The 15108-nt window shown below is 51.6% G+C and overlaps 1 protein-coding gene across 1 annotated transcript in view; it reads right to left on the bottom strand.

Annotated features, from left to right (window-relative positions):
• Positions 1–15108, bottom strand: part of LOC137421100 (neuronal acetylcholine receptor subunit alpha-7-like) — a 96323-nt gene that overhangs the window by 50258 nt on the left and 30957 nt on the right. The window contains exon 2 of the mRNA XM_068106818.2: positions 9529–9696. Coding sequence (XP_067962919.2) covers positions 9529–9696 — 168 coding nt within the window. The remainder of the gene's footprint in view (positions 1–9528; positions 9697–15108) is intronic.

The raw sequence follows: 15108 nt of genomic DNA, 5'->3' as shown, positions 1-15108 counted from the left end.
TAGATGACAGTAATGCCCAGGTCATTCGCTCTGTATGTGATGAACAGCTGCTCCTCTCCATTCAAAACACCTCGTCTGACAATGATGTTACCCAAAACATGGCTGAGGTGAATGATGCATACTTGTCAATTTTGAAGGCGTATCAGGTAGAGGTTAATGAAACAGAAAACGACCGCAAGCATCTGAAAAAACTAATATCTGAACGGCTTCCTAATGTCCAGTTCATCAAATCGCTACGCAAAAATGAGCCTGACAATCTCGTCCTCCCAACAGCAGTTAGCATTGCTATGGAACTTCGGTCTGCGATGCTGGATAATGACGACACAATTGACCACTTGAAGAGCATGGCAAACATTCTCCAAGAGGAGATGATGGAGTACCGAAACTGGTCATTCAACGGTAGCTTTGAAGACTTTGAGAATCCTCCGGTAATCCAGTTCTTCCTCACTCATCTCCTCTTTGGCCGTCATGTTCTCAAAGTTTCTGGAATTCGCAATGAAGAAGTAGACAACGTTGTTGACGTCGCTTGCCAGTTCCTCATCCAAAATACTTGAACTGATCGTCAAGTGAAGCATCAACCAAAGAAGGAAGATGGGGTTCAGCAGACTGTCCAGACACCTTTCTCAATTGGCCTGCCCCTCGCCATTCATTCTAGGGTGTGAGATAAGTATCTCGTTAGTAAACTCTCAGAAGTCGACATCGGCAATGACTACCAGAAGATCCTTGACCTCGAAAAACGCGTGGAGCAAGGTGTTCTTCATAGGATGAAGGAGACTGGTGGATTTTGTCTACCAGATTTTGTAAAGAAAGGGGTAAACATCTGGTTCGCTGTTGATAATATTGATCTCCTGGAAGACACGCCTACTGGACAAAACACATTCCATGGCACAGTGATCGTGATCAACCAACGAGCAGAAGATGAAGAGCCCATCAACCAACCTCTTGTCATTCCAGAGAAGCTTCTCTCATCAAAGCTACTTGCATTTGAAATCAAGTACCTACCGGAGCAAGTAATCAAGAGAAAACCTATGCGATTTGAGGAATACCAGCTTGAAAAGCGAAAGGGTCTGATTTCAAATGACTTCACTCACACTTGGGCTCTTGCTACCTACTTTGATACTGATGACATCAGTTGTGAGAATACAAATGATGGACAAGTAGAGAATAGAATACAGCAGAAGATGGATGAGCAGCAAGAACAACATGAGCCTAATCCAGATGACTCTATTCTCTCAGTGAAAGAACGCTCCCATAAGGGTAGGAAGTTAGCAAAGCAAGAAGTGATGCCAACTTGGGCTGCCACTAAATCTCTGTTGTTATCATGCCACTTTCAGTCACAGCCAGACAAACTCAGGAGTGGTTGCTCCATTGTTCAAGACCTCCCCAATGGACTATGCAACCCTGTACACTGTTTTGATGTTGTCACAGGGCATCTCTGCTTTTGTGGTCGGTCTAGGGAGAATAACCATCATTACGCACGACCTGGATCTTTCTAGCAGCGCACTCCAGATTCAGCTGACAGTGGATAACACCAACTGGATTCTCTGGGCAGGGGTTTTGTAAATCAGGGTGTAAAGGAAGGTGCAGCTGCTTCAAGAACAGACTTCCCTGTACTTCTCTCTGTAAGTGCTATGGCAGTGATTGCGGAAACTTGTCGAAAGGATGATGCCCACGAGGATGATGAATAAATCAGCAAACAGTTTAATGTAATGATGATTGATGTGGATAAGGACAAGGATGATAAATAATTACGTTCTTGGTTTGGATTCTTAATATTACTATGTCCTTGTGTAAGTGAAAACATTCGCAGTTTCTCAAAAAAGGACAAACCGAAGGTACATTGACAATTTTTACAACAATTATTGTAAAGCATGTTTTTCATCCTAGTTGGATTGCATTTTGAAACAAACCCAATAATAAAGGTAAAGGTGTACATTGTAATTGGTATTTTGCAGTTTTTATTCATAAATAGTCTTGCGTAAAAATCGCTGGATCATCTCATCAGACGGTTCAGTTTAAGTCGGGTCCCTTGATGATGCACCGTGTAGATCGCTCAGGATGTGTCATTTATTGACTCATCTTCATAAAAAAAATCCCCACAAACAACTCATAATGTCGGACACGTTGATTTCTTATTTACCCAAAATAAGCGCAGGGTTATTACAGGGCGGGTGTCCATTAACTGAACACCGCACCCCTCCCCCCCCCCCCCGACCTTGCCCATGACAGGGGGTCAATGACTGCATATGTCACTTTAAAAGTGTCAAAAATGGATTCAGCATCATCAAAAACCCCAGAACGACCCTAAGATTATGAAAGTAGGTTCATTTTAAGCGGAGGTTCCCAGGGGGTTAAGGGGGGGTCATAGCAAGTAAATGGCCCTCCGGAAGTGGACCCAGGGCCAGGGAAATCTGAACCCCATAATTTCCCTATATTTTGACCCCAATTCAATACAGAAAAACAAAAAAAATCAATTTTAACACGAAATTCCTACGTGAGCTACTTATAAGAACACTTTGTAGCGGTTACCGCTGGATGTACATAATCGCCTTGCACCGGCCAGAACACGGCCAGACGCGCCTCTCCCGGGCATGCCCGGACTCACTGTTCCCGGGCACGCCCGAACCTCCCGGGCACGCCCGGTCTCGTCTTTCCCGGGCATGCCCGCTCTCGCCTTTCCAGGGCTCGCCCAGAGCGTCCGGGCATGCCCGCTATCGCCTTTCCAGGGCTCGCCCAGAGCGGCCGGGCATGCCCGCTATCGCCTGTCCAGGGCTCGCCCAGAGCGTCCGGGCATGCCCGCTATCGCCTTTCCAGGGCTCGCCCAGAGCGTCCGGGCATGCCCGCTATCGCCTTTCCAGTGCTCGCCCAGAGCGCCCGGGCACGCCCAGCCTCGACTTGCCAGGCCGCAGCCAAACACGCCCGGGCAGGTCCAGACTCGCCTTTCCAAGGCTCGCCCTTGATACCCGGGCATGCCCGGTATAGCTTTTGCCGGGCAAACTTCCCGACATAAATGTGTATATATATTGTTGCCCGAAAAACGGGCTTGTCAGAATACCTGAGCTGTTTTGTTTCAATAAAGCAACTCGGACGAATTCCGTCTTTGGTCGCGTCAATTCTTTCGACTCACGTTGGAGCGCAGTTCCTTCATTGGTGACCTACCGACATGGATACGGCAGTGACGCATAAACTGCCTACCTTCTGGGAGGCTCACGCGGCTGTTTGGTTCGCCCAGGCGGACTCCCAGTTCGCCCTGCGAGGCATCACCGCGGACGACACCCGCTTCCACCATGTTGTGGCGGCGCTCGGTTCCGCCACTGCGGCCCGCGCCTTGAGCCTCCTCCAGCACCCGCCGGCTGCTGACAAATACGACGCGCTGAAGACGCTCCTCCTCGGCGCTTTCGCCCTCTCACCGGCAGCACGCGCACGGCGCCTGCTTGACCTGCCCGAGCTCGGCGACACGCGCCCGTCCGAGCGCATGGACTATATGCTCTCGTTGCTCGGCGAGCACTCTCCGGCATTCCTGTTCCGGGAGCTGTTCCTCCGTCAGCTGCCTAACCCGGTACGTCTCGCCCTGGCTGGCACGTTGATCACGGATTCCCGCGCCCTCGCCAGGGAAGCCGATAAGATCTCCTCGGCGGGCCAGCACATCGGCGCGGTTACCTGGAGCCCGCCGCCGGCCGAGGCGACGCCCACGACGCCCCAGCGCCCTGCGCAGTTGGAGGCCGAACTGCCGGTGCAACTGGCGGCCGCCACGCCGCACCGCCCGCTTCCGACACGACGGCCGGGGCCTCCACCTGACCGGGCGTGGTGTTATTACCACGCCAGGTTCGGACACAAGGCTTGGACGTGCCGGCCCCCGTGCACTTTCGGCAGGTCGGGAAACGGCCGGGCCGGCGTTCATTCCCAGCCATGAGCGCCGGCCACTCGGGCAACTTGCTGTTTATTCGGGACAAAGCGTCTGGACGGCGTTTCCTGTGCGACACCGGCGCCCAACTGAGCGTCATACCTGCCTCCGAGCAGGACAGGCTGGACGCAGTTTGCGGCCCCTCTTTGGTCGATGCTAATGGCTCGGCCATACGCACTTTCGGCCCACGCGTCGTCACCCTCTGCTTCGGCAGCCAGCGCTTTCAATGGACTTTTGTTACCGCCAGCGTCCCCGTGGCTTTGCTGGGCGCCGACTTCCTCTGCGCGCACGGGCTGCTGGTCGACGTCAAACGACGTCGCCTTGTCCACGCCGAGACCTTCAGCTCCCTGGCATGCACAATGAGCAGCTCCGCGCCGACCGAACTGGCGTGCGCCCTCCCGGCAACGAACGAGTTCGCTCGCCTGCTCGTGGAATTCCCGGCCCTCACGCAGCCGACGTTTTCGGCCGGCGCGGTGCGGCACGGGATCGAGCACCACATACCCACTACGGGCCCGCCGGTCTACGCCAGGGCCCGCCGCCTCGACCCAGCCAAGCTCGCCGTGGCAAAGGCCGAATTCGACGCGTTGGAGCACCTCGGCATCGTGCGGCGCTCCGATAGCGCGTGGGCCTCGCCACTGCACATCGTGCCAAAGCCGGGGGGTGGATGGCGCCTGTGTGGCGACTACCGCCGTCTCAATGACGCTACCACCCCCGACAGGTACCCGATCCCGCATATTCAGGACTTTTCCGCCCGTTTGGCGGGACGGGTCATCTTTTCGAAAATTGACCTGATACGGGGCTACCACCAGGTACCTGTCCGGGCGGCCGACGTCCCAAAGACGGCCGTCATCACGCCGTTCGGCCTGTTCGAATTTTTGCGGATGCCGTTTGGCCTCAAGAACGCGGCCCAGGCGTTCCAGCGCTTGATGGACGGCGTGCTGCGCGACCTGCCGTTTCTTTTCGTCTATCTGGACGACATCCTCGTCGCCAGCACGTCCCGCGCCGAGCACCTCCTCCACCTCCGAACACTGTTCGGTCGCCTCAGCGAGCACGGCTTAATTGTCAACCCGGTCAAATGCCACTTCGGCACGACGACCGTTGACTTTTTGGGCCACCGCATCACCAAGACCGGGGCCGTGCCGCTGCCGACCAAGGTCGAGGCCATCACCACGTTCCCGCGTCCCCGTTCCATCAAGGCCCTCCAAGAGTTCCTCGGCATGGTGAATTTTTATCACCGATTCGTGCCCCGCGCTGCTCAGCTCATGCGGCCCCTTTACGAGGCCCTCCGGGGCAAGCCGGCCAAGCATGACATTGTTTGGTCTGCGGCCATGGACGCGGCCTTCGCCAGTGCCAAACGGGCCCTCGCCGACGCAACGCTGCTGGCTCACCCGGTGCTCAACGCGCCCATCGCCCTCACTACGGACGCCTCCAACTACGCGGTGGGCGCCGTCCATGAGCAATGGATGGACGGGGTTTGGCAGCCACTCGCTTTTTTCAGCCGGCAACTCCGGCCGAACGAGTTAAACTACAGCACGTTCGACCGCGAGCTGCTCGGGCTATTCCTGGCCGTTCGCCATTTCCGACACCTCCTGGAGGGCCGCCCGTTCACGGCTTTCGTCGACCACAAGCCGTTGGTCTACGCAATGGCTAAGGTCACGGAGCCGTGGTCGGCCCGCCAGCAGCGCCACCTCTCCGCCGTGTCGGAGTTCACCACGGACATCCAGCACGTCGCCGGCAAAGACAACGCCGTGGCCGACTGCCTTTCGCGGGCCAGCGCGAACGCGGTCCACCTCGGCGTGGACTTCACGCTCATGGCGGCCGACCAGACCACCGACGCATCGGTGCAGGCACTCCACGTGGCGGACACGGGCCTCCGCCTGGCCGACATCCCCTTCGCGGGCACCGTCCTGCTCTGCGACGTCTCCCAGGGCCAGCCTCGCCCCATCGTGCCCGTTTCCTGGCAGCGCCGCATCTTTGCCTCCATCCACGGCCTTTCTCACCCGGGCCGGAAAGCTTCTCAGAAGCTGGTGTCGGCGCGTTTCGTCTGGCACGGCCTTCGACGAAACATCCGCGACTGGGCCAACGCCTGCACGGCCTGCCAGCGAGCCAAGGTCCACCGCCACACCCAGGCCCCGCTGGCACCTTTCGCCGTGCCTGAACGGCGTTTCGACCACGTCCCCGTGGACCTGGTGGGTCCCCTGCCCCCCTCGCGGGGGTTCACCCACCTGCTCACCATGGTGGACAGGACCACCAGGTGGCCGGAGGCCGTGCCCCTCACCTCCACCACCACCGCCGACGTGGCGCAGGCGTTCATCGCCACCTGGGTCGCGCGCTTCGGCGCACCAGCGGACATCTCGTCCGACCGCGGCCCACAGTTCACGTCTGAGCTTTGGGGCGCGGTCGCCCGTTCGTTGGGGGTCACGCTGCACCGCACCACGGCCTACCACCCCCAAGCCAATGGGTTGTGCGAGCGGTTTCACCGCTCCATGAAGGCCGCACTCATGGCCGGCCTTCAGGACGACGGTTGGGCCGACCGGCTGCCGTGGGTCCTTTTGGGCCTTCGCACGGCCCCCAAGGAAGACCTCCAGGCGTCCGCCGCCGAGCTCGTCTACGCCCAGCCACTCCGCATCCCGGGCGAATTCGTGCCTGACGCTACCAGTCCCTGGTCCGCCGCTCGCCAGCGCTCGGACCTCCAGGAGGCCGCCCGACGATTTGCCCCCGTGCCGACGTCCCGCCACGGTGGCGCCCAGTCCTACGTCCCCCCGGCGCTTCGCACAGCGGAGTACGTCTTTGTGCGTCATGACGTGCACCGGGGGCCACTCCGGCCGCCGTACGACGGGCCCTTCCGGGTCCTGCGACGGGGCGACAAGTCTTTCATCGTCGACTTCGGTGGCCGGCCGGACCGGATTTCTATGGACCGCCTCAAACCGGCGCACATGGACGTCGACCGGCCACCACGGTTGGCCCTTCCTCCGCGGCGAGGCCGCCCCCCGTCCACAATTCCCCCCGCTCGACCACCCACCACCACGTCAGACCCCTCCCCACGACCCTCCAGGGGTCGCTTCGGCCGGGTCATCCGGACCCCCCTTAAATTGACCCTGCCGGTGCAGGTCGATTCTGGAGGGGCGTGTGTAGCGGTTACCGCTGGATGTACATAATCGCCTTGCACCGGCCAGAACACGGCCAGACGCGCCTCTCCCGGGCATGCCCGGACTCACTGTTCCCGGGCACGCCCGAACCTCCCGGGCACGCCCGGTCTCGCCTTTCCAGGGCTCGCCCAGAGCGTCCGGGCATGCCCGCTATCGCCTTTCCAGGGCTCGCCCAGAGCGGCCGGGCATGCCCGCTATCGCCTTTCCAGGGCTCGCCCAAAGCGTCCGGGCATGCCCGCTATCGCCTTTCCAGGGCTCGCCCAGAGCGTCCGGGCATGCCCGCTATCGCCTTTCCAGTGCTCGCCCAGAGCGCCCGGGCACGCCCAGCCTCGACTTGCCAGGCCGCAGCCAAACACGCCCGGGCAGGTCCAGACTCGCCTTTCCAAGGCTCGCCCTTGATACCCGGGCATGCCCGGTATAGCTTTTGCCGGGCAAACTTCCCGACATAAATGTGTATATATATTGTTGCCCGAAAAACGGGCTTGTCAGAATACCTGAGCTGTTTTGTTTCAATAAAGCAACTCGGACGAATTCCGTCTTTGGTCGCGTCAATTCTTTCGACTCGCGTTGGAGCGCAGTTCCTTCAACTTCATACCACACTATAATGGTGTTGTGGATATTCTAATGGCGATTGAGAGACATTTGCCAGAAATTGCTTGAATAACGCACACTGATACCCAACCTAGGGAATCATTCGTACAATTGAATGCAGGTAATTTCAAAAACGACATTCCACCAAATGTTTATAGAACAAATATCACACCTGGTGATTCAGGCATGTACATAATGTAATAGGGACAGCACGATTTTATGTTGAGAATTAATAAAATGTTGAACGAACTTCTGCAGCTCGTTCGAATTAAATGGTGATGAAGATAGCCATCCACTAATAACTCGATTATTAGTGTGCTTAAAAAGGATGTGTGCTTAAAAAGCACGAGATAAATTAACAAATAACAAAATCATCCATTATAAAAGAACGAGCATGCACATAAATGCTTCATATACGAGGGATGATCAGTAATTCAATAACCTGACATAAAAGGTGGTGATTCACGTTAACAAAACAAGTGTTTATAATTATAGAGTCTAGGGCTCACAGGATGGTTTATGATTGCGCACACTCTCCTCCATCTAGCCTGAGTTCGAATCCCAACGCAGCTTTAAACTGTTTTACAGGTTGGGTGATTCATCAATGTTTGTGACGTCTCTTGGATTGACGTTAAACCGGCGTTCGTTGGTGGCGTTAATTACATCACGTATGTGCATGTAATCAGGTGCATGTAAAACACACGCATTGCATGTAATCCTTCGCATGTGCTGAAACCATGCATGTGCAGGTAAAAACATGCATGTGCCTGTAATCATGTGCATGTAAACCAAACCATTGCATGTAATCCTTCAAATGTGCTGAAAATATGCATGTGCTTGCAATCCTTCAAATATGTTGAAAACATCATGTGCATGCAATTCTTCACATGTGTTGAAAGCACGCATGTGCATGCAATTCTTCACATGTGCTGAAACACGCAAGTGCATACAATCCTTCACATATGCAGAAAACATGCATGTGCATCCAATCCTTCACTTGTGCTGAAAACATATGTGCATGCAATTCTTCACATGTACTGAAAAAATGCATGTTCATGCAGTCCTTCACATGTACTTAAAGCATGCATGTTCATGCAATCCTTCATATGTGCTGAAAACACGCATGTGCATGCAATCCTTTGCATGTGCTGAAACACGCATGTGCTTGCAATCCTTCACATGTGCTGAAAACATGCATGTGCATGCAAATACTTCACATGTGCTGAAAACATGTGTGCATGCAATCCTTCACATATGCAGAAAACATGCATGTGCATCCAATCCTTCAAATGTGCTGAAACACGCATGTGCTTGCAATCCTTCACATGTGCTGAAAACACGCATGAGAATGTAATCCTTCACATGTGCTGAAAATATGCATGTTCATGCAATCCTTCACATGTGCTGAAAACATGCATGTTCATGCAATCATTCACATGTGCTGAAAACATGCATGTTCATGCAATCCTTCACATGTGGTGAAAACATGTGCATGCAATCCTTCACATGTATGGACGCTTATGGGCAGTGAGTCGAGGTAGTGTTAGGTAACGTGGGGCAGTCACAGAGAGTGAAAGTGTCGCAGTCTCCAGCAGCCGTGAGCTGACGGAGCCTGCGATCCGAGCCCTGCTTGCCACAACCCGTCGCTGAAGTGCCTCCCGTGAGATGTCCGGTGGTACCACCCATGACAGGACCATTTCGAAGTTCCTCTCTGCCTCCCCATTATTACCTCTGCCACCGAAGGTGGATGGAGCAGGTTATGTTTCCACCCCCGTCTGTCTGTCTGTGAACAGGATATCTCAAAAATGCTGTGGACGGATGTCTACATTAGCTAAAGACGTAAGTCTACATCTTTCTCAAACAATGTGTTCAAAAGCTACACACCGATAAGGTCCCATTCGCCATTGGATGTGTAGCGAGACGTGTCGGCGTCCATCTTTTGCAGGTCGATGAGCCAGCCATCGTACGACCAGGAGCCAAACTTGAGGTCGCAGCTTTGCACATCGAAGGGAAACCAACGGACGTCGATGTAGCATGTGCTTTTGAGCATACCTGAACACAACGAGGGAGGTGGAGACACACTTGCTGAAAGCACATATTCCCCATGGCTCCATATTATTCCTTCATCGTGAGGCTGAAACAGAATGACACAAGTTACTGAACATTTTGGCGTTTACCATATTATGTACCCCAGTACCCCCTGACAAGTGAGAGAGACTGTCCTCCTTACATTTAGGACTTGATGTAACATACATCTTCAGCATTCAATGCAATCAAACGTCTATAACTCCTTCCAGAGCATCTCTGCCGTCAAAAAAAAAATGGCAAGGAACACACTGGGTGGTTTTGCCTTTGCATTCCCAGCGGTAGTCACAGCATGAATTTGGAGTTTGGTCACGGTGCCGGTATTCTTCACAAAATATTACTCCCATAAGGTATTTAACCTCCACCAACTAATACCAGCAGATGGGATCCTGATAAAGGTACCTCCCAAGAGTAGGTGATCTTTCGCGGAGTAAGACATGTTTAGCTGGTACCATGACCAACATTTCAAATTTCCACTCTAACCAGGTCCGCGTCTTGTCTGGCTAGTCTGTATGTGAAGGTATTTGGGCTCAGAATTGCGACCGACTGGGAAAGGTGTGTTCAATTTTTTTTTTCTTTTTTTTACCTCCGCCACCAAAGGTGGATGGAGGTTATGTTTTCACCCCTGTCTGTCTGTTTGTTTGTCTGTCTGTCTGTCCGTTTGTGAACAAGATATCTCAAAATGTTGTGGACGGATTTGGACGAAATTTGGCAGAGAGGTAGTGTAGGTGACAATAATGAAATGATTAGATTTTGGAGAAGATCCGGATCCGGCTATTATAATTTTTTAACTCATTCTTCACCATTGAGAGATAGGGCCAAAAACGATACATAGCGGGATATCTCAAAAAGTTCTGGATGGATTTGGACAAAACTTGGTGGACCGGTTGGGTGTCTGACAAGGACGTTTCGATCCAATTTTGGTGAGGATCCGGATTCGGATCCGGCTACTAGAATTTTAAAAGTGATTCTTCAGCATTGGGTGATAGGGCCAAAAACGATACATACCAGGATATATCAAAAAGTTGTGGATGGATTTGGACGAAACTTGGTGGATCGGTTGTGTCTGTGACAATGAAGAATCGATTCAATTTTGGTGAAGATCCGGTTCCGGCTAGTATAATTTTTTAAGTGAATTCTTCAACATTGAGTGATATGGCCAAAAACGAAGGGTAGATCAGGGTATGAAAGAATGGACCTATGGGGATTCCTGTGATTGATTTTGATTAAATGTGATTCTGCGTTGTGATTTTCTGGTCTTCTCTGAGATACAAAACGTAAACTGTTCACCAGTCGGAGGTATGCTCTCTACTTTCCAATATTGAACACGCATGTGCTCCAAACCCAGTCCTGAGTGCCGTTGTAGCCTGAGAATGGATTCCCATGTCGAATTTGATGCCGAAAACGATAGAGCGGAGCTATTTTTCAAAAATGGTGCCCAATGTACCAATTTTGGGCCTGAATGGACCTCCAGTAAAACCAACCTTTTTGGTGAATAAATGCAGATAACATATTTATTTGTTTTTCAGGATGTTAAAAGTTTGTTTATTAATGGTGTACGTAATACTAGAGCTTCCAGAGAAGCAGAACTCAACTGAACTGACTGGACAACTTTAAAGTAGGTCAGTTGTCTGTACTAGATTTGACTTAAGATAGCAACCTACCTTGTGTGGTAAGAGTCTCACACACCAAGTTTGATCAAAATCCATAAATATTTGTGGACGTTAAAGTCTTAACGTCGTTTCGGAGCTGAAAACAATATGGCGGCCTATGGCGGCCATTTTGTGACGGATCGGGTTGGAATGCAATAGCAACCTACCTTGTGTGGTAAGGGTTAAACATTCTAAGTTTGATCAAAATCTATTAATATTTGTGGACGCCAGAGTGTTAACGTCATTTTCATGACCAAAAACAAAATGGTCGCCTAAGTCCGCCATTTTTCAACGGATCGGGCTGAAATGTAAAATCGGTCCTTGGGGTAAGGATGCTGCATGTCAAGTTTTTTTGTTTTTTTTTGTATACAGAATCGAGGCTCGTGAAAGAGCTAACATTTATCACACAAACAAATCAAACAGACAAGCAAACAAAGTATATAAAAAGGGGAGCGGTAGACAAGATGGGGAGAGAAGGCGAAGCACATAAACACAACATTTGAGAGCAGGGACATCGGGAATGTGTGGGAGGGAGAGGGCTTGGGGGGAGGTGGCGTGGGAAGGGGGTGGGTGGGTGAAGTATAAACACAAAGACACGAAGGACTTCCAGGAAGAAGTTGGTATTTCAAAAAAGTGGATTTGGGGTGAAATTAGCGGGGGTAGAAAAGATCAAGGTTTTGGATGGGGGAAGACAAGAGATGGTGGTGAACAGCTGTTTTAAAGACCTGAAGGGAGGAGTGGGATTGAAGAGAGTGAGGGAGTTTGTTCCAGAGGTGGGAGAAAAGAGGAATGAAGGAGTGAAGGTGAGCAGAGAGTCTGGATTTTGGCTGTTTAACCATAAGAGGGTTGCAGGCAGATCTTGTGCGACCTGTCGGAATATTTGGGGGACAGAGCCCAGAGAGAGCTGGAGGAGCAAGGCCGGAGAGGAGTCGGTAGAAGACAGAAAGACCACCAACCTGCCTGCGGTGAGTAAGTGAAAGGCCCTCGGAGGTAGCTTCATCGCGGGAGATTCCAATGATTCTGAACGCTTTGGTTTCAACAGTGTGAGGACGAGCTAGGTGTGAGGCAGGAGCACCAGCCCAGAGGGGAGAGCAGTATTCCATTGAGCTGCGGATGAAAGCCTTGTATGTGATGAGGAGCTCAGGTGTGCCAAGGAAGGACTTCGCACGACGGAGGATGCCCAGTCGGCGACTGGCTTTGGAGGCCAGATTTTAAATGTGGTTTTCCCAGGAAAGATCATGGCAGATAGTGAGACCCAAAAGCTTGAGTGACAGAACTTCTTGGAGAGGATTATTCAGAAAGTGGATAGGAGGGTTGTCCAGTCGGTCTTTTTGGAGAGACATCGTAAGAGTGTGAGATTTGTCAGGATTGAAAGACATGTTCCACTTGCTTGCCCAGTCTGTGATTTTGTCCAGGTCTGCAGAGAGTGAGGAGGCTGCAGACTGCCGATCTGAGGGATGAGGAATGGAGCGGCAGAGAGTGGAGTCATCAGCATAGAGATAGAGACGATTTTCAAGAGAGTCGGAGAGATCATTGATGAAGACCAGAAAAAGCACAGGGCCCAGAACACTGCCTTGGGGAACTCCAGCCTGAATAGGAAGAGGAGATGAGAGAAATCCATTCAGGGCCACACGTTGACTACGACCAGAGAGGAAGTCCGCCATCCATGCGTGGAGATTTCCATGGATACAAAAGGAGGAGAGTTTGGTGAGCAGAGCGGGGTGCCAGACCGTATCAAAGGCACGTGATATGTCAAGGGAGACAGCTCTAATTTCCTGTTTGGCATTGAGGACCTCCATCCATTGTTGAGACAGCAGAAGCAGCATGTCCAGAGTAGAGTGACCTGGTCTGAAACCAAATTGATGACCAGAGATCAAGCCATTGGAGAAGAGGAAAGATTTCATATCCGAAGCAATGATGGATTCCATGACTTTGCTGATAATTGGGAGAAGGCTGATTGGTCTGTAGTTGCTAGGATCTGTTTTTGCACCTTTTTTGTGTAAAGCGGTGATGTTGGCTGATTTCCAAGCAGATGGCAGATGACCTTGAGCAAAAGAGAGGGTGAAGAGAACAGAGAGGGGGAGTGAAAGAGCGGAAGAACAGGATTTTAGGACCCGTGGGCTGATGCCGTCAGGTCCAGTTGCAGAATCAGAGTCGAGGGTTGACAGAAACTTTTCCACCTTGTCAGGAGGAAAGGACACAGAGTCCAGGAGCAGCTGGGTACGACTGGGTACGGTGGGTACAGAGAGGGATGGGTTTGGGACACAAGATTTAGAGGCAAACATAGAGTTGAGGCATTCAGCTTTTTTCATGTGCAGAGTCAGCTGTGTAGCCGTTTGAGGTAAGGGAGGGGATGGAGGGGGAACAAACACCAGAAACAGATTTGACCAGACACCACCAGGATTTGGAAGAGGGAGACAGATAAGAGAGTTCGGTCTTGGGAACGGAGAGATATTGTTTCCTGGCTCTCCTGAGGGTGGACACACACTTGTTTCGGGCTTTGTGAAAGGAAATGAGATTTCCTTCCATTGGATTTGCTTTCCAGGAGACGAAGGCAAGTTGTTTCTGGGCAACAGCCTCACCACAAGATTCCGTGTACCATGGATGTGAGGAAGGGTATGACAACTGAAGACGAGATGGGATAAATCTGTGCATGAGAGATAGCAATTTACTTTGGAAGAATTCCCAGGATGAGTTGATGTCAGAGGCGGTAGAGATGGGAGACCAGTCCAGATGATTGATGGCTGCTTGAAGACCATGCCAGTTGGCCTGATTGAAATGCCAGACTCGTCGACACTGAGGAGGCTCCCTGAGAATGGTCAGAGAGATGGTCACTTTAACAAGCAAGTTTGATCAGAATCAGTTGATATTTGTGGACGCTGGAGTGTTAACGTCGAAAAGTTAACGGACGACAGACGACGACGACGACGACGACGACAGACGCCGGAGGGTTCAGTATGTGATGAACTCAACTGGACGGTAGTCCAGTTGAGTTAAAAATACAATCAGTAACAGGCTATTTTAAAGGCGATATTGTTCAGAACAGACTGTTCCCGCGTGGAGTTGATTCTGACAGCTTGCAACAAGGGCACATCCGCCGGGAGTGAATGCTGGATTTTTACCAGGAATAACTGCTTCTCCGATAGATATGAACTTAGTCCTAGCCATACTGTACTGGAGAATTCAATGTATGAAGAAGTTGAAGTTAAAGTTAATCTTTCTTCAAGTTGTTTGTTGTGTGTTCCCTTTAACTTCAAAAATGAAGGATCAGCTCTCTTTGACAAAGTGATAGTTGTGATAGGGATTTTGTATTGTAATGGCCTTGTGCGAACAATATACAGCAGGTTCAGTGGATGTGAGATTGCAGAATTACTTTCAGAAGCAAGTGTCGGAAGGGAAGGCACTGCCATGGCTGCACAGAAAGGCGCAAACATGAAACAGGGAATCCGGTACTACAAGCTTGTATATGAGTCACTCATGAGCAGAAAGATCAACTATCTGGAATGGAACAAGACTCGTGATGACTTCCTCCAACAATGAATAAATAGACAGCTACCGTACTAATGGAGCAGGAGAACAAGAAAGAAGATCTTGAAGAAGTTTTGAAGATGACAAATAAATACCGATATGTCATTCTGTCCATTGGAATCTGATGTAACAGATGCCAGGCCAATAACATTGATGAGGACCTTAATGAAGTTGAATCTCTGGTTAGTGTTACACTTGC

Source organism: Myxine glutinosa, chromosome 2 (assembly GCF_964187855.1).
Source record: "Myxine glutinosa chromosome 2, kmMyxGlut1.1, whole genome shotgun sequence".
NCBI lineage: Eukaryota > Metazoa > Chordata > Myxini > Myxiniformes > Myxinidae > Myxine > Myxine glutinosa.
The sequence above is the reverse complement of the archived record's forward strand: the minus strand, read 5'-3'. Positions and strand labels throughout refer to the sequence as shown.